The 23,730-nt window shown below is 33.4% G+C and overlaps 3 protein-coding genes across 11 annotated transcripts in view; 1 reads left to right on the forward strand and 2 right to left on the reverse strand.

The window, feature by feature from the left end:
- The window catches only part of LOC106660850, a 29,608-nt gene extending 25,740 nt beyond the window's left edge, over positions 1-3,868 (reverse strand). For 3 of the 5 annotated variants that reach the window (XM_024229023.1, XM_024229025.1, XM_024229024.1), the window contains exon 1: positions 3,605-3,868. In XM_024229023.1, the coding sequence (XP_024084791.1) occupies positions 3,605-3,711 (107 nt within the window). In that variant the 5' untranslated portion in view covers positions 3,712-3,868. The remainder of the gene's footprint in view (positions 1-3,604) is intronic. The other 2 variants (XM_024229026.1, XM_024229027.1) reach the window with 1 other exon arrangement.
- Positions 3,869-3,874: 6 nt separating this feature from the next.
- LOC106660849 lies at positions 3,875-10,279 on the forward strand. Of its 3 annotated transcripts, none has more exons than XM_014383838.1 (8): positions 3,875-4,296; positions 6,951-7,009; positions 7,845-7,966; positions 8,142-8,316; positions 8,398-8,621; positions 9,592-9,710; positions 9,773-9,912; positions 9,996-10,279. In XM_014383838.1, the coding sequence occupies exons 2-8, from the start codon at positions 6,973-6,975 to the stop codon at positions 10,154-10,156; spliced, it is 978 nt and encodes a 325-aa protein (XP_014239324.1). In that variant the 5' UTR covers positions 3,875-4,296; positions 6,951-6,972; the 3' UTR covers positions 10,157-10,279. The 3 variants fall into 3 exon arrangements, with proteins under 3 accessions (XP_014239324.1, XP_014239327.1, XP_014239328.1); XM_014383841.1 differs by having other exon boundaries at positions 8,163-8,316; XM_014383842.1 differs by having other exon boundaries at positions 10,054-10,145.
- Positions 10,280-11,018: 739 nt separating this feature from the next.
- On the reverse strand, positions 11,019-23,401 carry LOC106660973 (nucleoside diphosphate kinase 6). Of its 3 annotated transcripts, none has more exons than XM_014384053.2 (4): positions 23,117-23,401; positions 11,530-11,672; positions 11,313-11,473; positions 11,019-11,258 (listed from the first exon to the last, which is right to left on the reverse strand). In XM_014384053.2, exons 1-4 carry the CDS (start codon positions 23,174-23,176, stop codon positions 11,080-11,082), a joined length of 543 nt encoding a protein of 180 aa, XP_014239539.1. In that variant the 5' UTR covers positions 23,177-23,401; the 3' UTR covers positions 11,019-11,079. The 3 variants fall into 3 exon arrangements, with proteins under 3 accessions (XP_014239539.1, XP_014239540.1, XP_014239538.1); XM_014384054.2 differs by lacking the exon at positions 23,117-23,401 and adding an exon at positions 11,910-12,272 and having other exon boundaries at positions 11,530-11,628; XM_014384052.2 differs by lacking the exon at positions 23,117-23,401 and adding an exon at positions 11,910-12,270.
- Positions 23,402-23,730: the final 329 nt, after the last annotated feature.

A 23,730-nucleotide genomic window follows, 5' to 3' on the forward strand; every position in this document is an offset into this window, starting at 1 on the left:
CACAGAATTCCCTTTAACTCTCACACATGTACACGTATACAATATCTCTTATTATCCTAGACCCATTTATCACTATCTTCTACTGTCTGAATTTCACTAGGCTGCAGATAGAAGGAATAATCTCAGATAGGAAGAGACTAAGCGGACTACATGAATCAGAACTCTTTCTCATTTCTCACTCTCCCTCATCACACACACCTTCATCCCTCTCATAGATAACCTCTATATCCCTGTCTCTTTGTTTGTATATCTATGTATAACTCTTGCCCTTTTAATAGTGCACTTCATTAGATACTCTTTTCAGTATTAACGTAATTTTTTATAAAAAAAAGTTCAATTCGTGTTTTGTTAATGAACAATTAATTAAGGTTTTCAGTTGAGATCAAAAAGTCAATGGCACGAGCGGGATTCGAATTTTTTGCGGGATTTTGATCTCAACTAAAAACCTTAATTAATTGTAATAATTGGTCAAGCAGACCACGAAATTAGTGAATTTAATGAACAATATTTCTTTCATTTTTCTTCTTTTCACCATAGGAAAACGTTTACATTAGAAGAGAGGTTTTGTTGGGTAGCCTAGGTTTTTCACTTTTTAGCACTTTGGAAATCCTGTTTAGATATCTTTGCATGCCAACCCACATTAAAATAGGACACAACTCAACAAAATATAATTTCACAAGTTTAATTTTTTTTACTTATGTATTGAGTATACACCATTATGGTTGTAAAACTGTCATGATCCGTCAATATTGTCTTTCATTTCTCCAAGACTTTAGCGAAAACACAAAACTTAAAAAATTCAGCTGTACTACCCCTAAAAACCTACCCCTTTTTGAGTTGTGACACTTTTCTTGCATACATTGGCCCTCAGGAATTTAAGTAGTTTGTTTACTCTAATCATAATAGTGAGTGGGACTGTAAGAGTATTAATTTTTGTCCTTTCTTCGTCGAGTCAGGACTAATTAGTTATTTAAAATACAAAATTAATTATTGAAATAAACAAAGGTTTTATTGATTATTAAAAATATTGAAACTAATAATAATATTGTATATAATTACAAAAATCGTTGAAGAAAAAAAAAAATATAAAAGTCAAAAGACAACAGTGTTATGAAATTATGAAAAAAACAATGTTAAGAATGTTATTAAAGATTATTTAGAGATCGTGAGATTCGGTTTGGTGTATTGTGGATTTAGAAAAACATTTTCTTCATCGTGCCAACGTTTCGAACTTTGAGGGATCGTAAGATGCTGTCTGGTGTGATGTAGGTTTAGAAAAAAATTTTCTTTTTCGTGCCCACGTTCGATCTTTATTGACATCATCTTCAGGGCTCAAAGTGTTTGTTTTCTTTGTAGATGTGTCATTATTATGTGTGGTGTTGAGAGTGCCCACGACACACAGTAATCACACATCTACACAGAAAACAAACATTTTGAGCCTTGTAGATGATTTCAATAAAGATCGAAACGTTGGCACGATGAAGAAAATGTTTTTCTAAACCTACGTCACATCAGACCGCATCTCGCGACCTACAAATAATCAATAATTAACGGTCTCTAAACACCACTCGTTACGATCTTTAGTGAGATCATCTTCAGTGCCTGGGATTTATAAAGATCGTTTAAATTATACAAATACATATATGATGTGAATATGAATTTATACAATGATGTACACAATATAGAAATTTTAGGTTTAATAAAAAAAATTTTACTCTCGAAGTGTGTGTTTTCTGAGTAGATGTGTCATCGTGTGTCGTGTTGAGAGTGTTAGTGTGATAATAATGTTTTTGTTAATATATGTTTGATTTTGAAGGAGTGGGAAAGGAAGTAGGGGTAGAAATTCATTTTTCTATGGGGAGTCGGCTTCTTTGAGGTGAAAGGGACCGACAATGGAAAAAAGGGGTACTAGTACTACTAGTTTGTCGTTCGGCCTGGTCAGCCTTTCAGGATTATTAGGGAAAGGAGAGATTAATAGTTGAAGATTTAGACAATGTAGAATTGTTTGATGTGTTGAGCGTAATGATTGTTTTATATGTTGTGTTAAATGTTTTGTGTAAGTGTTTTGTTATTGATATTGAATTTGATTTATGATATTAGCGTAGCTGAGTTTACATGTTTCAGTTCTGTAATTTATGCTGTGTTTCCTGTTGATATAAACCATATCTGAAAAGTTCCGTTTATGTTTGTTTTGATCTATTTTTAATATTTTTGGATTGTTGAAATCAAAGTTGTGTTGGTGTTCGAAATGGTGGGTAGCCAGTACTTAGGATCTTGTTTGAGTTTTTTGCAATCAAACATATGTTGTTTTATCCTCTTATCCAGATATTGGGATGCCATTCCGATGTAAGTTGCCGAACAATTTGTGTAATTGATTTTGTAAACAAATAACACGCAAAACATATAATACAACATATAAAACAATTATTCTTTTTTGTAAGGTCTTGGTTGAGATGAAAACTCATTGTCACGAGCGGAATTCGAACCCACAACCTTCGGCTCAATACGCCGCTGCTTTAACGACTTGAGCTATCGTGACTTCGATCCTCTCGGACACCAACTCCCCAGGGCTTTTTCATTTTTTCAATTGATACAAATACTCTTTGATTAACCTAAAATTTCTATATTGTGTACATCATTGTATGAATTCATATTCACATCTTGTACATATTGTATAATTATAAACAACGTTTATAAATCCCAGGCCTTGAAGATGATCTCAATAAAGATCGAAACGTCTCGACAAAAAATCTCTAAATAATCATTAATCACTAAATACTACAAATGTTATTAAATCCGAGAAATGAACTTAAAATGATTCACCAACGCTCTAGATCAAGGTATGGTCTTGAAGAAAAAAGCAAATTCAGTTGTGACTGCCAAGCTTTCGACCTATTTAAAGGTCATCATCAGAACCTATATTAATTTCACATTATGAAAAACATATTTGTACAATTGATTTAACAATTGTTTTTCATCATGTGAACGAACACTTGTCCTGATAAATCGCACACTGAAGCTTTAAAGCTCGATAATAAGATATGCCACTTTTCCTGAGTGGTGACCCTACGTTCTCGCCTATTCCAAAGCGCTGTCCACCTACAGTTGATGACCGTTATCAATGATTATTCGGAGATCGTGAGACGAGTGGGCACTCTCAACACGACACACAAGAATGACACAATTACGCAGAAAACCAACACTTTGACCCCTGATGATGATCTCAATAAAATTCGAAACGTTGGCACGATAAAGAACGATGTTTTTCTGAAACCTATGTCACACCAGACCGCATCTTACGATCTACGAATAATCACAAACTAAATGATCCTGTTTTTAGAATTTTTCGACTAGTGTCACTTTTCTTGAGGATTTGCGATATTAAGAGTAATGGATTAAAGAGGACGAGGTCCATATCATCAATGTATTATCAATGTATTATTTTATTTTTAAAAAAATTGACTGAAAAATTTGACACGTCAGTCATCGTGCTTATCAAGTATTTGTGAACCAGCTTCTGGGATGTGTAGAATTTTGAAATTTCGAAAAAATTCTCCAGGTTTTTATGACATTTTACGACAGTTTTTAATTCGTGTTTACTTACTCCATGAAATCGTCAATCAAAGAAGGAAACTGCCTTGGAAACGTGCGGACGCCGCTCTGCACAGACGGCCTCTTTTGCTGATCGGCTTTGCCGCTGACCGAAGTCATTTGTTTTCCCTACTATTACAAGAAACTAAAAGAAAGAAAGAAGAAGAAACAAAAGGAAAGAGAGATGCCTTTAATTTTTAGCAGTAGGCATTTATTTGAATTGTCAGGTTAAAGAGGGATTGAAAGACTTTGATGGAGTCACGTGGCCGACGTCACAGCTGTCGACCTCTCGGATCGAGGCCTTTCATATCTAGATTTTCCCGCCTCGCTCATATGATGGCCCCGTATTCCCATCAAAATAAATTTCATTTTTGACTATATATCTGAAAAATTTTATCCCATTGTAAATTATCCTTTAGGGAAAAAATAAGGATCAAGTTGGAAAAATTACCTCGACGAAGGAGAAAATTATTGTTTAACAACTGTCAGGATATACGCCATCGGTTGTTGCACTCTTCTGTCATTCGGTTCAAAATCATAATGCAGTTACAAAATCAAAAACCACCGACATCATAACTTATTTTTCTAATGAGACGCATTATTTTTTCAAATTATCCCGACATTTATCCAACGTACATTTTCTATTGGAAGAAGGCGAGCGGTTTTACAATACCAGCCCGGTCTACATCTACATTCTCAACTCAGGTCAGTCACAAAACACAAATTTTTCAACATTTTCATCAACACGCCGTGCATGCAACTAAGATGTTGCTCAAACTTCACGGATCTTCATGAAGAAATAAAATCAAATAACTACCGAAATAAAAATTGATCCTTTCTGCCTGAACGCTTTTTAGCATTACTTTTCAATGAGAGGCACTGACTTTTTTAAAACTCGACCATTGCCATTTCCTCTTTTCTCATTATGGGACATCTACGATTATCATCAATAATGAAATAAGATGAAATAATACAATACACATTTGAAATGATCTTAAACATAATGCTCTTCTTCTAAAAGCATTTGCTTTTCAAGTCAGATTTTTAATTTACTTGATTGATTAATAATTTTAAGTCATTATGATCACACTTTCTAAAAGGTTCTATGTCCGATGCTACACATAATTTTATTCAAATTTTTACTATTTGTAATGTCCATAAGCTTAATGATCTTCGCGTAAATGTTTTTCAGGATTTACTTTTTAATTTACTTAACTGGTCAATAATTTTAAGTCATTATGATCACATGTTCTGAAAATTTTACGTCCAATGCTACACATAATTTTATGCAAATTTTTTCTATTTGTAATGTCCATAAGCTTAATGATCGTTTAAATGCTGTTCAGGAGTTACTTTTTAATTTATCTAATTGGTCAATAATTTTAAGTCAATACGATCACACTTTTTAAAAGGTTCTGTGTCCAATGCTACACACAATTTTATGAAAATTGTAACTATTTGTAATTCTATTCACTAATTTTGTGGTCCGCTTGACCAATTAATATCTTACAATTAATTAAGGTTTTCAGTTGAGATGAAAAATGGCAAAAAGGAGGGAAAATTCAAAAGGTGTGGTTGAGGTGGGAAGTTGGTCTGAGCGGATCGAGGTCACGATAGCTCAAGTGGTAGAGAAGCGGCGTATCAAGCCGAAGATCATGGGTTCGAATCTCGCTCGTGCCATTGACTTTTTTTATCTCAACTGAAAACCTTAACTATTTGTAATGTTCATAAGTTTAATGATCTTTGTTAAAAAGCAATGCTTTTCAAGAGTCAGACTTTTTAATTTACTGATATCAATTTGGTCAATAATTTTATGTCATTTTATGCAAATTTTTACCATTTGTAATGTCCATAAGCTTAATGATCTTTGTTTAAATGCTGTTCAGAGGTTACTTTTTAATTTATCTAATTGGTCAATAATTTTAAGTCAACATGATTACACTTTTTAAAATGTTCTATGTTTAAAGCTAAACATATTTGTATGCAAATATACATAATTTTATGCAAATTTTTACTATTTGTAATGTCCATAAGCTTAATGATCTTTGTTTAAATGCTGTTCAGAGGTTACTTTTTAATTTATCTAATTGGTCAATAATTTTAAGTCAACATGATTACACTTTTTAAAATGTTCTATGTTTAAAGCTAAACATATTTGTATGCAAATGCTTGCTATTTGTAATGTCCGTAATCCTAATGGTCTTCATTTAAAAGCATGTGTTTTTCAAGAGTCAGACTTTTTAATTTACTCGATTAGTCAGTAACTTCAAGTAGCACACTTAAAAATGTTCTACACTAAATGTAATTGTATGCAAAGTTTTACTATGTTTTCAATTCCTTGAGGATGGCTGGTTTGCTCTCTAAAATTTAGAAGACAAGTTATGAATGGAGGTGATGACTGAGGCTGTTGGTGGGGGGTATAGCAGGCCTGGCATCGTCCTGTTGGTCTGGCGGTTTCTGTTCGTTGACACCCTAAGCATATTTCTGTTCAGGGTAGATTATAACCCTTAGTGGTTACTTGCCTTTATTGATAATAAAAAATAAAATAAAATAAATACATAATCCATAAATGTTTAGCAGTCACAATTGACGGTATTAATTATTTCAATTAATTATACTTCTTATATAAGTTCTTGGTTTAGAGCAGCAGCATATTGAGGTGAAGTGTTTCCTAACCACCGCCTGATTTTTCCATATGTTTCTCTAATGGTTATGCCTTCTTTTCGTCCAAATACCGTATTATGAATCGTATGTTTTGCCAAAGATGATGTCCATCTTTACAGTCGAAGTATCGAGGAAAGAATTAGCAATTTTTCCCTACACTGTAGGTGTGGTAATTACATTCTTGCTGACATTTGTAGAAAGATTTAGGGGATTAAAATTATTGGCAAAACTTCGGTGATTTGTTGGGTCAAAGGACTTATTTGTGCCTTGTTATTTATTTTCTTTAGTATAAAAATCTCTTTAAAAACAGTTGGTCTTTGGAGAGGTTATCTGTAAAAAAGAGGACTTAGGAATAAACAAATTTTGTCTGTCACTTGTACTCGCGTATAAACCCCAGCCATATAATATTAGAATGCCTGGAATTTGACAACTTACAGGAAAAGTTATTACCAGAAATTTTCTTCTCCACTTCTATATTCACTGCTCACCGTCCTTGTGCTTAGATACTATACAGTTTAATTAAAAGAATATTCAAAGGGTGAAGCAAAAAAAAAAAAAAAAGCAATAATAAAAAATAATAGTGTTAATTAATTTCAATTAATTTTTACCATATATTAATTTATTTTTAAATATTTTCATTTGTTTTTATTGTATGCGAAAAATATTAATTGTTACTGGTTATTTCTTTATTTCAGATTAACTTGAATCCTTGACAAAATGGCTCTGAGGAAAAGAGACAATTTTATAATAGCAGGTAAATTAAACAACCAAAAATAGGTTTAATTTGCTTAAAAGTTTATTTAAATTACCTCACAGATTCTCAATTATTTGAATCACCAGTGTTATACGATATCATATCTTGCCCCTGTCGATTTTGTTTGAAATTAGGCTCACAAACAAATAAATTATCTTTAAAAACGCTTACAATCTTAATAAAATTTATTGCACTTGTGCACCAAGAGCATGGTCTATTATTGGCTTCCAGAACATCTAAATAGCAGAGGAATGATCATCATAACTTGACTCATAGCTGGCCACATGCTGTTGACACATGAACACTTTTTTTTTTTTTTTTTTTGCCAAAGCCTGCTAGTCCGGCATGTAGACAAGCTTGCTCAATGTGTCCCACTTAATTGTCATTCCTTGGCTCCTTATAGAGAGTGTGTAGGAATGCCACCTGATATGAATTTGTGTTCCATAATGGAAGTGAATCTTTAGGTTCCCTGTTCCTATTTTTAGAAGAAACAGGGCTGTTTTGTAATATAGATTTTTTTAAAACAACGTTTTTTGTTGTTGTTTTTTTTTATTACAGTTTAGTTATGGATATATTTCTGCTAACTGTTTCACATGTTATAAGCATGAATGTGTAATAAGAGAGTCATTGGTAGAATATTGATTACCTATTGACCCTCAGTTAGACTAGTTAATGTATGTCGTTTTTTATATGGTAGATGGAAGAAGATTGAGTACTCCATCATCCCACTTGAGTAAATAAGAAAGAATGTATTTAAGAATGAGCGAGAGTGTTTTTAGGTGCGATGTTTTGATATCTGAATTAGTTTAGTAACTACAGAGTACTGCCTTTTCAGGTGTTCCTGAGCCAAAACCAAAAAAAAACTTTGTACTGGAAAATATAAAAAAAGTTAAGGATATGCAAAAGGGCATACATGAAAAAACAGAGAAGACGTTCTCTCTACCGAATACATGCTATGTAAGATTTTTTTTTTGTTCTATTTTCAAATCATTTGTATATTGAATGTACTTGATGAATTTATTTTTACGTACTCAAAATTTGGCAAGCTGACATTCATATGACAGCATTGAAAAAGTACATCATTCATCTGTCGGGCTAATTAAGTAAAATAAAGTTGTATTGATATCGATAGAAAAAAATTAATTTCCTGCAGAAAAAGCCACCGGTAAACATAAGAGGTAGCATTTATCAAAAAAGAAGAAAAATGTGTGCTTCTTTAGATGGCCTCGGTTCGAGCTCTATCAAAACGCATGTGAGCACACCGATCACTGCGGTGGCCGCATTGCACCCGATGAAACACCCCCATGGTAAATATGATCTATTTATCGTAGGAGGTCTAGATATTATACTAGGTTTAAAGTTTTTATTTTTTTCTCTCTCAATTCCAGGCATGAATATTAACACTAGTGCTAGTTGTAAAAATATTTTAAATATAAATCAATCTAACAAAATAGAACAAAAAAAGTTGGAATTGACTAAGAATATGAATAAAGAAAAGGATGCAAGTAATGTATCTCAAAATAACGAACCTGGTTCAGAAAACTCCGACACCGATTTAGAACTAAGTGCTGGAGATGGGGCCAAACTTGCAATGCTGGCTAAAATAATAAGCGTAAGAAAACCAACATAGTTTTGTCGGTTAATTTAGTCAATAAATAAAACAAATTGACAAATTTGAGATATTGGTATAAATTGAAGCGTAAAAGCTTAAATTGAAAACAGCTTTGATCAGCACTTTAGTCATCCAAATTTTAACTTTTTTATTCACAGATTCTTTTGTACTATCTTTATTGTGTGTTTGAGTATCATGCTTGCCTTGCGTATTTGAATATTAAAGGAAGCAGGCTGATTGGTCAATAGGAAACAGTTAAAAAAAAGTTGTCCTTGCCTACACTAAACTTCACTGCTGTTTTTTGACTGTACTTTTCACCATTAAATTGTGAAGTCTGTGCAATTATAAACCTGAATTTTGGTAAGTTCTGAATATTTTGGCCTGTCAAACCCATTTCAGCTCCTTACCATGTTCAGCGGATGGTATTAAATCAAGATTATTTTTAAAACCTGAAGATGGTCAGAAGCTGAAATTATCCGACAGAAGACAGACCAAAATTATCAGGAACGACTTACCTATGACACTTGTCTAGCATTTCCAATCATCCAGCGTATTATAAACCAGACCAGTTTTACTGTTTGTTTCTGAATTAATGCTGTTACTTGGATAGATTGAATTGGAAAATAATTTGCTTACTGGGTGTTCTTTTATTATTCTTTTAATTGTTAGATTTATTCATGGGGTCTTCAAAGCTATGAACGTGTAATTTGGTCATGTGTGATCATTTTGATCTAGCTATCCTTTGTCAGGTGCATATCGGAGATTTATTTTTAAAATCTGTCTGATAATTTAACTTACAACAAGTGAAAGCACCAAACTTTTTTCATTTTCATGACTTTTTAAAATTTGTGAAATTTTGATTTCCATTTCATTATTTTAAAGAATTCCTTGAATATTTAAACGATATCTGTTTATAATTTTTCTTTCTATTTTATTTATCTATTTTTTACTTAACTATTTCTTTTTTTAGAAAAACAATAAAAATTTCGTTAAAAAAAATACGTTGACTGTTTACGAAGGGAAACCAAAACAGCCGAAACCTGACCCAACGAGACCGCCACCAAACTACAAAAGAGGAGTCATTCCAAAGTAACGTATGAATTTGATGAACACAAATTGTATTTAAATATTTTTTTAAACCATTTTATTAGGTATCTAGAAGCCGTCAAAAAAGGAGTAAAGAAACCCGATGGAAAAATGGACCGTGGCGATATTGACCCGCAGTGCCCACCAGGCCATGTCAGATTGTCAGACGATGAAAGAAGGGACCACCTGGCGAAAATTAAGCAGTGTAAGTTCGCTTTAAAACGCTGGACCAGCCCCACATTACAACATACAAATACTGTTACTACACTTTATAAACAAATGTTTTAGCATATTCTGAACTCGTCACGCAGTTCAACATGTTACCAATGAAATGTGATTCTCTCAGGATGAAACAGAAGAGAATGGAAATAGAAAAAGAACTCGAGAGGCTGGAAGCGGGCATTAAAATATTCTCAAAGGACAAGCTCTACGTCAAGTTAGCAGGTTGACGTTCGCTTCAGGAGTTTATTTAAGGTCGTCACACTCCTTCCTTTTGCAGCTCCTAGTTTCCTTTGTGCTCCCACATTTTGACCAGATTGGAAATGTAAAATATATCCGAACAAAAAATTCGATATTGTTTGGTCTTATTTTAAGTTATTGAGCTTGTACAATTAAACAATTGGTTAAAAATCCGTCCAAAAACAACTATCATATTTTATGTATGTTATTAGTTTGTTCATAATGTTATAGTTTTATTTGAAGAAACTTAAACATATTTGACAAATAAATTTTTAACTAATTTTTATATTCTGATGACAAAGTTTGTACACTGTTATGTATTTATATATTTTTTAAGTTAATAAATGTGATAAACAAATTTTAGTATTTTTAAAAGCAGAAATGTTTATAAAAATTGTTTATTAAATAGAGTGACTTAATTTGCCAACTAGTGGATTGAAAGGGATATAAGCAGGGAGAATCACCATAGCAAACCCATCACTGAGATAGAAACCAAAACATGTCTACCAGACTAAAGAAGCAAATATTGAATGAAATAAGTTAAATCTGTTGCAGGACAGTTGCATAAAAAAGAAAGATTTGAGGTGGGATGAGTATAGCAATTCATGATGGTGGGTGTAAATTCGCGAAATGTCCAAAAAATTTAATGTAAAAATAAAACAAAAAATTTATTTTAAAAAAACCACATGGAATTTTTTTTGTTTTAAAAACCACAAATTATAAAATATCCATATTTACCATAAAACGGATCAAATTTGACATCATATTACACTTATTTCTAGGCTATCACATTTTAAACATTTAAACAATTGTCTGACTAGAATTGCTTTTAGTCAGTAGTAAAAAGTAAAATTACTTTGGTATTATTTAATTATTTATAATTATTATAGTCAATTATTTGTGGTTGTTTTGACTAATTGCAATTTTTGATGATATCCGGGAAAGCTATGTCTTCTTTTACATGGATTTGCAAATCCTCGTCAAACTTGCTGTAACCATTTCTAAAATAGACCTCCTCATCTTCATACCAAGCGTCTACATCGAAGTCAGGGAAAAATATAGACACCTCGTTCTTCATAGATTCAAGGCTATCTAAAACAAAAAGTTGTGTATAAACCTTATCACCGATAAACTTTTTAATAATACCTGCACCGTGAGTAGCATTTCTTGTATTTGATGTACCATAGAGACTCCTTAATGAGTAAGGGTGTGTGTACTGGGATTCGAGAACTCTTGTTGGTCCCATCATCGTCCTCCAGTGTTTAATTGCGTTTTCCCTCGCAAGGACAAAACTTTCGGCCGGGCCACTGGAACAGATGGGAAATCATTCTGTTGTCATATTTTATATGACTGGAGGAACAACCTTGTCATCATTGAAACTAAGCGTATATAAAATGGTTTCGTCTTGTGTACGGAGTACATCTTCTCAGCGATATCCAACGTTATGATGTCCCTCCTCCATCTTAGAATAAAGTAACCATTGGTGATTAAGGATTCTTTGATTTTCTGAAAGTTTTTAGTGAACAATTGAAACTTGTATCAAGTATTGACGTTTCCCTTGACTTTTACAAGCTAAATATGTGAATATTTAAAAAACAAAACAAAAAAACAGCGCAATCAAGGAAGAGTGGCTTTTGTACAACATTGTTGGCTACAAATTCAAGCTTTTTTACTCTACTTTAGTAAATAATTCGTGCAAATGAAGCCATTTGAATAGTATAAAAGAAATTTGATTGTTCCTACCTGAACGACTGGCGGTATTTGAGCAGCATGAGGTTTGATTAAGGCAAGTGTCAGCTCTAAAGTGTGAGGAGGAAAGAATTTCATTTCTCTCACACTATAAATAAAAACTAAATAAATTAAAAATTATAATTTTGACAGAAGCCCTCCCACATGTCACAAGTGTGGAATTGGAAGAGGTAAAACATGACAATCTACTGTTATCGGCGAGAGAAAGAAATGATAATTTTACACGGCCAGTACATCCAAGGACAAAAATGTTAACATAGAATGTCACAATGTACTTTATTGTCAATAGGAAATAATTTAAAATAATATTTAAATTAAATAATTAAGTCCACAATAGTTATAACATTGACGTGACTCTTGGTAGGTTTTAATAAGGTTTTACAATCTAACGGTAGCGCGGAAATGAATCGATACTAAACTTATCGATAGGTCGTCATTCTACCTCGTATTTTTATCAAAGATTTTTGGTGATGTGGGGCCAAAACGCAAAAATGCGGAAAAAATTCGGTACACCCAAGCTGTTTGAGGTAAGTTCCCCAAATTTTTGTAAACTTAGGTTTTTTGGTAATCTGAAACCAATGAATGTTTTTTCGAATCGATTCCACAGGAAACCGTAAAAAATTGTGGTCCAAAATTCAAAAATGGTACAATATCATCAATAATCACTATGGGTATCGTTTTCTATGTTTTTTCTATACGCTGAATCAACAAAACTTTTTTCGAATAGACTGGACCACAGCAAACCACCCTAAATAGTGGACGGTAGACGAATAACTCGTTGCAAAAAACCTTTTTTGCTTTTCTTCTTTTGCTAATAATCTTATTTCCTCCTGTTTGTCTGACAAAACACATATAGTTAAAGTTTGAAGTTCTCTCTCAATTTCATCTGGTTTATCCCAAGGCTCTATTCTTAGACCTTTACTTTTTTCCAAGTTTCTAAATGATCTTCTGCTAGTACTTAATTTATCCCCATTTCATCTTTATGCTAATGAAACCAGCTTTACATTCAGTGTCCTACAAGCAACACATCTGAAGCTATCTCTCTACTCAACCGTGATCTTCATTCTCTCAACTAATGGTCAAGTAATAACGGCATTCTTTTAAACCCTAACGAATGCCAGTCCTTAGTAATTTCCAATAAACCCATTAGTACAGATTGCCTATCCTCTCCTCATACCAACGGCACCCCTATTAATTTTTGACCTAAAGTTAACCATCTCTGCGTTATTTTTAACTCCAAGCTCTATTATTAAAAAGAACTACTCAAGCCTCAATTTTCTTCGACGCCTTAGCTTTTTCACTCCACAGAAAACTATTAAATCCTTAATAATTCCTTTATTCTCTTACTGTAGCGCTATTTTTTCACTTTCCCTAGACTCTCAATCTGCACATTTCCTTCAAATTGCTAATCTTTTCTGCATTAGATATTGTTATGATCTTAAACCAACCTACCATTCCAAGCACTTATAAACTTACAGTTTTAACTTATAAATTTAAAATTAAATCAAATAATTGTCCTCAATAGTTATAAACTTTTTCCCTCATCTTTTCTCCAAACGCACCAATCATATCCAAAACCTTCAACAGACCTCTAAACCATTAGCCCTATCCTTCAGAATTGCAGGGTCAGAACTATGGAATTTGCTTGCTGCTTGCTGCCTTGTTTCTGGTTCTTGGCATCTCAGTTTTTAAAAACGACATGAATCACTCATTTTCTTCCCTCCTTTTCTTTTTTCCGTTTCCCTAGAGAGGAATGGTAATGTGAACGGAAGTTGTTATATGACAGTTTTTTATAGATGTGTCATAATTATATCTGCCAGTATCGGGCCTAGGTTGCTACCCATGGCAATGCCAAATAGTTGTTTGTAACATTGATTGTTATATGTAAAATATCCGTTAATACAGCAGTGTCGAACCATTGTTACGAACGTGTTTTTTGATAGACTTGCTGTTATGTTGGGCCATTTATCTTTAATAATGTTCACTGTTACGCCTATTGGAATGTTGGTGAACAATGATGAAACATCTAGGGATATGAGGGAGTAGTGTGAGGGGAATGTGAATATTATAAATTTTGTTAATGAAATGAAATAAATCTTTTACGTTATATGTGTTATCTGCGATGTTGTTGAGTATATTGGTTAGGTATTTTGTCATGTTGTATGTAGGGGAATTTACAAATGAAATTATTGGACATAGAGGGTGTTCAGGTTTACGTGTTTTGATAGATCCGTACAGTTTCGGGGGCAAAGAACTAAACGTTGGCACAATAAAGAAAATGTTTTTCTAAAATCTACGTCACACCAGACCCCATCTCACGACTTCCAAATAATCATTAACTAACGGTCACTAACACCATACACGCTGTTATTATTATTTTATTAGGTTTATAAAATTTAATTTATTTCTACTGTAAGTACATGTAAGAGGTATAAAGCCCCATTTGTACCTTTAAAATAAGTAAATAAATAAAATAAAAATCGGGCATATTGACTCAGATGGACTCACTCATTATACACAGGCAGTTGAAACACTTGATTTTAAAAACCTTTATAGGAAATTAAACTCTGATCACAAATAAAACCATTTAAAAGATATTAAGTTGCTTTTTTTCGCAAGGGAATAATCAAAAATTTTGAGATGACCAAAATGAAGCTTGCGCATGTTTTTCTCAATGAATTTTTTTTACCAAAAATTGTAAAATTGTGTTTAAAATAGATAAAATGTGCATCTACTTCACAAGTCAACACCTTTTTGCACTTCGTCCGCAAAAAAACGAAAGTTTATGATCCCTTACAGATATATCTTTATTAAAGAAAACATTTCATGATACGATATTTTTGATATCTGATTCAGATTCTACACAGCAAAAACAGTAATAGTTAAGGCAAAGTCATTCATCTAAACAGAAATGGCCAAATTTCTTGTATTTTTGAGATTGTAGGCTAAATAGTTCTATTTAAAACAGTATTGCAATCTGATAAACAAGAATAGGCAGCTAAAAACCACAAAGATAGTACTGTGATGTGTATAGAAGGGAAACAGAACGGTGACAAAGCAAAGACAACGAAGATTTTTTTTGAACGTCAAAATCCGAATATTCCTCGAATATCGCTGGTTTTCGCTCAACTAACCCACCTGATTCCATCCCAACATTGAATTTTTTGTTTTTCTCATACTTGGGTGTGTGGAATTTACGGTGAACGAATTTTTATCCGTTGGGTAGAGTGTATTGCTCGGAACATACCTGATCTTGCGAAATTTATAAATTTCACTTTTCAGCAGTGATTACTGATTTTGATCAATTTTTAACCGAAAACTATTAATATAGCCTTATTCTCTGACAAAATATGATAAGAAAAATTAATTGTATTATCAAAATTTCAGTTTTTAGGAAATCGTTTTTTTATCGCCTTTGCCCCACTGTTCGTCGTAGGATACTTAAGGCCATCCGCGAGGCCAAAGAACGTAATACTAGGTAATAAATAGTTAAATTTTAATCTAAATGATTTTAAGATTTTAACTACTTGCAGATCAACAAAAGCTCATAATTTGGGCGCAGGACTTGTTAAAATGAAGTTATTGACTAAATGCCTGTATGATTGATTAACCCTGATGACCCTTGAAGAGGAACTATGTAACTTTTTAAGTTCATTAATTTACAAAAAGATTTGAGATGTTTTGAAATGAAAAATGGTACTTTATTTTTTCTTACTATGAATGCCGAGTATAGTTTGTTCAATTCTTATCTTCAGATTTACGGCAAGTAAAATGCGGCTGGAAAAGTATAAACATAATACAAAATATGCCGATATCATTTGTTGCAGCTGTTCTTTTACAAATCGAAATGAAATTTCAGAAATAGAAAAAAACAAGATTAGTATTAGGCAGGGTTCACAGCAGAGCGATTAGATACACATCTTTAGGTCCTATACGATAGACGATAATTGTCTTGATCGGGTATCATTGAAATATACTGGAATTTATGTACTTACTCTATTGAATTATTTCGACGTTGGACGTTGATAAATGGTTTATGATGGTTTCCATTTTTGAAATAAAGAATGATGGCTTCCATTATTAATAGTTTGTGCAGTTTAAACAGTTAGAACTTTTGAACATAGTTAGGCCGGATTCACACCAGAGCGATAAGATACACATCGTTAGGTCGTATACGATAGACGATAATTATCTTGATCGGATATCTTTGAAATATACTGGAATTTTTGTACATTCTCCGTTGAAATATTTCGACGTTGATAAATAGATTATGATGGTTCTCTTTTTTGAGAATGACTGATGTCTTCTCCTATGAATAGGTTATGTAGTTTAAACAAGTAGAACGTTTTAACATGGTAAGATAAGTGAGGTATCATACTGAAGTGATAAGACACGACCAGCCAGCCAATCACAAAGCTAATGTCCTCACTTCGAATTTGCCATCTTCACTCTTCGCAATATTATAGGACACTTGAGGAAGAGACAAGCCTTGGCGGTTGATACTCGCATTTTACAACACATGCTGCTATTGTACTAATTTTGACGTTTCTTCACGTTTTCTATACGCCTGAGCGTTGCGTACCTTTCAAGACAATTATTGTATATCCCTTACAAATTTAAAGATGTGTATTTTATCGCTTTGGTGTGAACCTATCTTATGTACATCTTTTTGTCTTAAATGACCAAAAATTTGTTGAATTTTTGAAAAATAACGAATCCAAGGGTGTTTTTTTTATTGTTTTGCGTACTCGACGACGTAGACATTCAGCCTGTTAAATTCATGCCCGTATTAAGTCCATACACATAGTCTAAAATATACAAATGCTCTTTTGTCCATAAAATGCTAATTCCCGACTGGTCCTCAGGGCTCTTTATGTAAGAGGTCTGACCCAAAGGCACTAAGCGACCCATTCCCAGTTAGGAGGCGCGCTCCGAGAATTCTATAATATGTCGGAGGGGGGCCCTATATAGAATCAATAGCCCCCCAGCTAGAACAGAAACTGCGGGGCGACCAAGGAGAATTTTTTATCTCTACATTTTATCCCAGAGCCTGAGCCGAATAGCAAGTGGTTATGTCACCTCGATATTCACCGTGACTCAGAAATAAATCTTCGAATTAAGACAACGTCCATTTCGACAACTTGTGTTTAATGGAAACGACGGAAGGCTTGTAAATTCGAAGTCACCCACTCAAAAAGTACGCTCTTTGAATCAATATCGACTTCAGATTATGTATATTTAAAACTGGTATATTAACAATTCAAATATAAATCTTTTAAAGTTAAGCCTCTTTACTTTTACAGTAAAATCAAGTCCAATGATTTTCAAATTATACTTTATATTTTTTATGTTCAAATTAATTGGTTTTTCCATACACGCTGGTTTACTCATACGCGATTTAGATTCCCACCATCTTCAGTAAGACGCAGTTTCTCTGATTACTAAACGACTCCAATTTAAAGCCGCTTTTAAGACTCTCTCTCACTAGTCGCCAACCAACATTCACTAGCCTCAAAGCTGATTGTTACGTTGAGTTCTCTTGCTGAAGTCTGCGGAGTTAGAATTTGATGAGGTTTGTACGTGTTCGATCACCCAGCTCTGACATTTCTTGTTACCTTCATTTTTAAAAAAACTTCTACAGCATAAGTCTCAAAAAGGAGTTACCATGACCCCTTCCTTGTTGGATTATGATGATGGTGATGATGATGAGGATGCTAGGGAGCGGGGTTTGTCTTACTGGATTAAAGGAGGTACACGGTCAGAGAATATTTTGTCCAAAAATCAAGTACTCAGGGCTGGAACACCAATATCTACCCACCACAAAACATGCCGTTATTTCTTTATGAGGTTTGTAAGGTTGAGCCTGTATTTTCCGGTCATTTTGTTTTTTATTCCCTTTCTGCATTATTAAACAAAACTTTTAGACCTTAGAATCAAAACGTAATTTAAATACTTCCTACCAAACAATCAACGAAATACCAGACGAAATACAGCCTAGTGGTTATACAGTTAAGCAATACACACAATTCTGAGGCTTTTTTCTTTATCTCTATCCATATCTTTGTTCTTTCAGACCAGTCACCCTCACTGGGTCCCAAGACATGCAAGAATGGGGGAGAAAGAAGTAGCAAATGCCCAAACAACAAAAGCTTGCAGTAAGAGCTGTCACACCGCAGACAGGATCTAGAACCGTCTTCGGAATGGAAATTTATACTGTCATATAATAGTAGGTTTTTCTAATCCTAAAATGTGAAGGGGAAGAAAAATATATCCGACAGAAAGGATATCAACTGGAAGCACACCTATAAAGAGCGTATGTTTTTGAAGACAACTGGAAGGATTGTTATTAATTTAAACAAAACTTCTAAAACTAGGTGTCAAGTTTGCTAGCCAAGTAGCCATTGGAGCAATGAATTTCGACATCATCAGCCCGAAGAAAGTTATAAACTGTCACAAATTTAAATAAGTTGAGTCACCACAATCACGCCGTACTGGTCCCAGATCTAGCATGAATTGGGGGAAGAAGAAGAGAACGTCCTTACATTAAAAGGCTCTGTCAAACCGCTGACAGGAACCAAACCTTTCTCCGTAAAGGTGGCCATTCACGATCGCTTCAAATGGAACCGCGCCAAGCCGATCATAGCTCCATTTGGAGTGCCTGAAATTTGAGGGGGCATTCACGACCGCTCCATAGCCAGTCGCTCCGAACGTCAATCAGTGAATCACCTTCTCAAAATGGATGACGATCTCTTGTGCTACGCTGCTGTTTGTTTATATATTAAAAGCAAAAAACCGAAGAGGAAATGGTGTAAAGGTGGCCATTCACGATCGCTCCAAATGGAACCGCGCCAAGCCGATCATAGCTCCATTTGGAGTGCCTGAAATATGAGGGGGCATTCATGACCGCTCCATAGCCTGTCACTCCGAACCTCAACCAGTGAATTACCTTCTCAAAATGGATGTCGATCTCTTGTGCTACACTTCTGTTTATTTACATATTAAAAGCAAAAAATCGAAGAGGAAATGGTGTAAGAAGTGGCTCCTGAACAGAAGCCGTAATACCCAGATCAACTTGATGAAAGATCTTTCCCTTGAACCCGCTGATTGGAGGAACTATGTAAGGATGGATGAAACGTCTTATTTATTCATTATATTTAGTGTTCTATTGACCAAATTACGTCTTTCAATTATTTAATCTTTTTTGTAAGGTTTTGGTTGAAATGAAAAAGCTACTGCCACGAGCGGGATCTGAATCATGGCCTTCGGCTAAATACGCCGCTGCTCTACCACTTGAGCTATCGTGACTTCGATCCTCTCGGACACCAAAAAATGGCGAAAAGAGGGAAAATTCGAAAGATAGATTGAGATGAGAAGTTGGTGTCATTGTTAGGGGTTCAAAGGGATCTTCAAAGACAAGCTTGTGTCATAGCTGACACCCCAGAATTATATATAAACACACAAAGGTGAAAATAGTTCACGAACGCTCAAATCAACAACTATCATCGACACTAAAAAACCTCCAATGGCTGAAAGAGGAATCAGGGGTATATATATATATATTTATATATATATATATATATATTTTTTTTTTTTAAATTAAAACACAACTAAAGACATGTCTACAAATATTTTTCAATCTCAAGTCTATGCACACGAGATGTTCTTTTTTCAATTTAATCAGTGTATACGCAAATTATGACATTGCTATATTGTCAGATAACAAAGCCATCAGAAAACTGAACTGGTGTGTGTTCACTTATGAATCCTAATAAAAATCATGTACATACGTTTTTTTACTTCAATTATTTTCATTTACAACTAAATGCGTATCATACATCTTCAGATTGGATTTTGATTTCTGATTGTGAAATTAGGGGTATTATAAAGAAAGCTACCCATTGGCATAATTGCCCAATGCCTTGGCACCGTTTGCATTTCACGATTTGTCACCATTTCCTCAATTTTTATTTTGGTGGAAAGAATTGTTGTAATGTCATATATATTTTCGGTGCATGTATTTCGATCAATATCATCGAAAAATATGTTAAGTGGTAATTTTACGGGCGATAAAGAGTTAATGAAGTTAACTTAAGTTAGCCTCTGTAAAAATAACAAGCCTAATTCTTTTATGATTAATGCTGTGGGGGTAGTGAAATGTAAACCTTTTAAAACACCACTCTTATTTTTTTCATCTTGTAGTTGGAATGGATGATATTTTGTTTGTATTTTTCCCCAAAAAATGTATAAACTGTCTGAGAGTTGCGGTTTGTTGGCGAGAAGGTTTAGAGTATTTTTTCTTTTTAATATGAAATAAGTAGCGCTTTCGATGTTTTCTATGATTTTTGCCAGTTAATGAGTATACACAATGTTTTTTTATGAAAATCGGTGGTTCTGGAGAAATTTGTTTCTCCTGTCTCATTCCTAGTTGTTTATAGGGATCTAGATGCCCGAAAATAATTGAAATCGATTTTTTATAGCAATTTTGCAAGTTTCAGCTTCAGTTTGTGAAAGCGGAAGTTTCCTCGGACTCCATTGACAATTTTTGGGCAAGGCCTTTTTTACCAAAAAACCTTTTGCCACTCTGTAAGAACTTTAAACTCATTTAAAGCGCTAACCATAAAATCAGTTTCTTCACTTTCTTCGGCCATTTTGAGCTGGAAGACAGAAGGCAGCCTTGGTAAAAACCCTTAGAGTTTAACGTGCAATTCTCTCGTTTGCTATTTCGAAAGTTTTGGTGTCATAAACGGCAATAAACTTACAGAAATTGTAATTTTTCGTAAGACGGTTTTAAAGTACGTGTAACGAGTCTAGAAAGCAAACAGCTGTACATATATAATGTCGAGAAATAAAGTATTAAATAAAATCATTGATTAGTTCAAAATGTATTGTTTGTTTTATGAGTGTATAGTAAGTAAAAAGAAATTGGGTTAAAAGTTAATGTAAGCACTTCTAAAGAGTGCTTCTTGAAATTGGGGGTTGATTCATAAGAGGAGAACCTACCTGGTCGTAAGAGGGTTGAAACAGTCTGAGAGATCATCGTTCGTTCGCTCGACAGTTCATAAGGACTAAAATAAAGGCTCCGTGAAGAATAATTTAGGAGGGAATTTCTATTGTATCACGACAAGGAGGAAAAAATCCGGCGATCATTAGTACGGCTGGAAGGGATATTTTCGAATTTTTGCCACAATGTACTTAATGAAGTTTTACGTCGTAACGAAAACATTTTAAATTTACATAGGTCGTTGTTTTCTTGCATTTGTCTTCAGTTTAATTTATTATGAGGCCTACTAGTTCCAAAGAGTTTTTGTCGTATGTATTCTTTCTCACGCGATTGTGTTTCTTGAACTTTGACGAGGAATTGAATTTAAAAAAATGTATATCCACATTAATATCTGAAAAATAATCAGTAGTTTTTTCATAGATTTTTTACGAGGTTATATCAACCCTCGGGGTGCCGGTGTTTTTGAAAAAAAAATCCCATTTGTAAGTATGTCGGGTTCGAATGCAGGGCCACTGGATTCGAACCCGGGAACTATAACTTATAATGAGCGCCGTGTCAACGCTAAACCGTTGCGGCCATACGCTCTCTAATAAATCAATAAATATATAATAATTAATATATACATACATATATATATTAATTAATAAAGTATCGATAACGGACCTTTTATTCATCAATCACTCCCGAAATAATCATAATCACAAACGTTTAAATTGCCAGATATAGTTTTGTGAACTGTTAAACATATACTCTCTGACAATTTTCGTTATGATTGCCCAAGATAAAAAAATATCTTACGAAATAAATTTGTAAATATTCCTTTTACTAAACAATTTCCTTCGAGTTAAAGTAAAACTAGCAAATATTTACAAAATAAACAAATCAGCGAAGCTTCTAGAACTAAAATAAATCTGAAATAATTTTAATCAATAAGTCTGAAAACAGAAATATATAGATAAAGAAAGATAAAGCGAAGCAAGAATGAAAAATGAAAAATTCAATAAATAAAAAGAAGTGGGTGAGTGAGTGAGTGAGAGNAGAGAGAGAGAGAGAGAGAGAGAGAGAGAGAGAGAGAGAGAGAGAGTGAGAGAGAGATAGATAGAGTGAGAGAGATAGGGAGTAGAATTTAATTTTGTAGATTTATTTTGAGCGACAATTCATTACATTTTCTCTAAAAATTCCAATTTAAATAAATTTTTTTGTGGAATATTTAGCGGTTATTAACAACCAGATAAGACAACGGGGCTTGTATTAATCGCCGATCGCCGTCAATAAAAATAAATAATTGCCTGCCAACAGCGGGATTTCTTTCAATAATTACGTCCCGTTTACAGTGAAACGGATTTGCACATACAATTAAGGAAAATATCGACCGCGGGGCAGCTCATTTACCAAAATTACCCCTAATCAAGGGGAGTGTTTGTTATTTAGAAGTGGGACCTGTTTGCAATTAATCCTACGGACGGAAATATCTTATACGAATTAATATCACTCGGCCAACATCGGAATTGATATTTGGAATTTTGACGGTTTAAAAGTTTCCATTGAAAATGTCGTGCAAATTGATGAGTGAGAATTAAAAAAATGACAATTAAAGATGGAGTTTTTATATTTGTTCTATATGTAAATATTATTTATTTGAAAATAAAATGAATGATTTAACTACATATTCGTATGTTACACTAGAAAAATTCACACAACCACTTTTTAACATTCAAAATTAAGTAGCTATTTGTTTAGACAGATAATTGAGGAAACGATTTCAAAAGGTTTTGTAAAACATACATAATAATAATAATAATTACAACACTTTTTTAATGTAATATGTTTCTGTGTTATGACTAATACGTTCAAATTATATATGAAATAGGATATAATTTAATGAAGATTCGAAACATTACTTTCTCATCAGTTGCTATTTCAAATCAATCTTCTCTCTCTCTTTCTTTCTCTCTCTCTCTCTCTCTCTCTCTCTCTCTCTCCATATATATATATAATTATTTTAAATTTTGTATTTTCCTTGGCAATTTACATTTTGTTACTTTTTTAGACAAAGACTCAAGTTGGTGGAATGTTTTGGTTGTCAGTGTATATGTATGTGTGTATACATTATATTGTAGCATATAATTAAAAGTGATAAATGATTTATATAAAAATAAACTTTTTTTGTGTGTTTAGTATTTCAGTAGAATATAATTACCGATCTATAAACATCTTTCCAGATTTGACTAGGATCTTCTGCCAATATACCGGACTTCATTTTAACATTATTTTCCCATGTGCAGTAACTCTTTCATTTTGCCTGTTTCATATCATATGAATTTCATGCACGTTTTTGCACTGCTGTTCGTAAATTTTCCCGGGAGTTTATTACAAAATAGCAAAGGGCGGCGCTCCACATGGCCTTCTTTCGTGACCGTGAATTAGTTTCCTAGTCAAAATTGTCAGCATTTGAACACGACAGTGGAACATGGTTGTTAATTTTTGGTTTTTAAACAGAGGATTTTTTGAGAAAATGTCTAGAAAAAACATTAAAATCCAAGTGATGGTTTTTATTTAAAGGTTAGAAGGAGTTTTGACTGGACTGTTGTTCACAACTGGATTAAAAAGGTGGAAAAAAAGGTTATTTCAAAACTAACCTTTATTGATTAACAGAAATGATAGTCCATGCTCTACAAACAGCTGTTGTTTTCGTTGACAAATGCTACATTTTCATAATAGGTGTTGTCTTGGATAACTTTATTCATATTGTACCTAACAACATTATTTTCTGAGAGAATTATTTTTTCTTCCTATAGAATTGGAAATTGATAT

Source organism: Cimex lectularius, unplaced genomic scaffold, assembly GCF_000648675.2.
Source record: "Cimex lectularius strain Harlan isolate CLEC.00 unplaced genomic scaffold, Clec_2.1 scaffold188, whole genome shotgun sequence".
Lineage (NCBI taxonomy): Eukaryota > Metazoa > Arthropoda > Insecta > Hemiptera > Cimicidae > Cimex > Cimex lectularius.

Coding starts and splice junctions, on each gene's coding strand:
- LOC106660973 (XM_014384052.2), bottom strand. CDS start 11,993: ATGAAATTCTTTCCTCCTCACACTTTAGAGCTGACACTTGCCTTAATC. Junction 11,474..11,529: donor TTAGTTTCAATGATGACAAG/GTTGTTCCTCCA, acceptor CATCTGTTCCAG/TGGCCCGGCCGAAAGTTTTG. Junction 11,259..11,312: donor AAATGCTACTCACGGTGCAG/GTATTATTAAAA, acceptor TTTTTGTTTTAG/ATAGCCTTGAATCTATGAAG.
- LOC106660849 (XM_014383838.1), top strand. CDS start 6,973: ATGGCTCTGAGGAAAAGAGACAATTTTATAATAGCAG. Junction 7,967..8,141: donor CTCTACCGAATACATGCTAT/GTAAGATTTTTT, acceptor TGATATCGATAG/AAAAAAATTAATTTCCTGCA. Junction 9,711..9,772: donor AAAAGAGGAGTCATTCCAAA/GTAACGTATGAA, acceptor CCATTTTATTAG/GTATCTAGAAGCCGTCAAAA.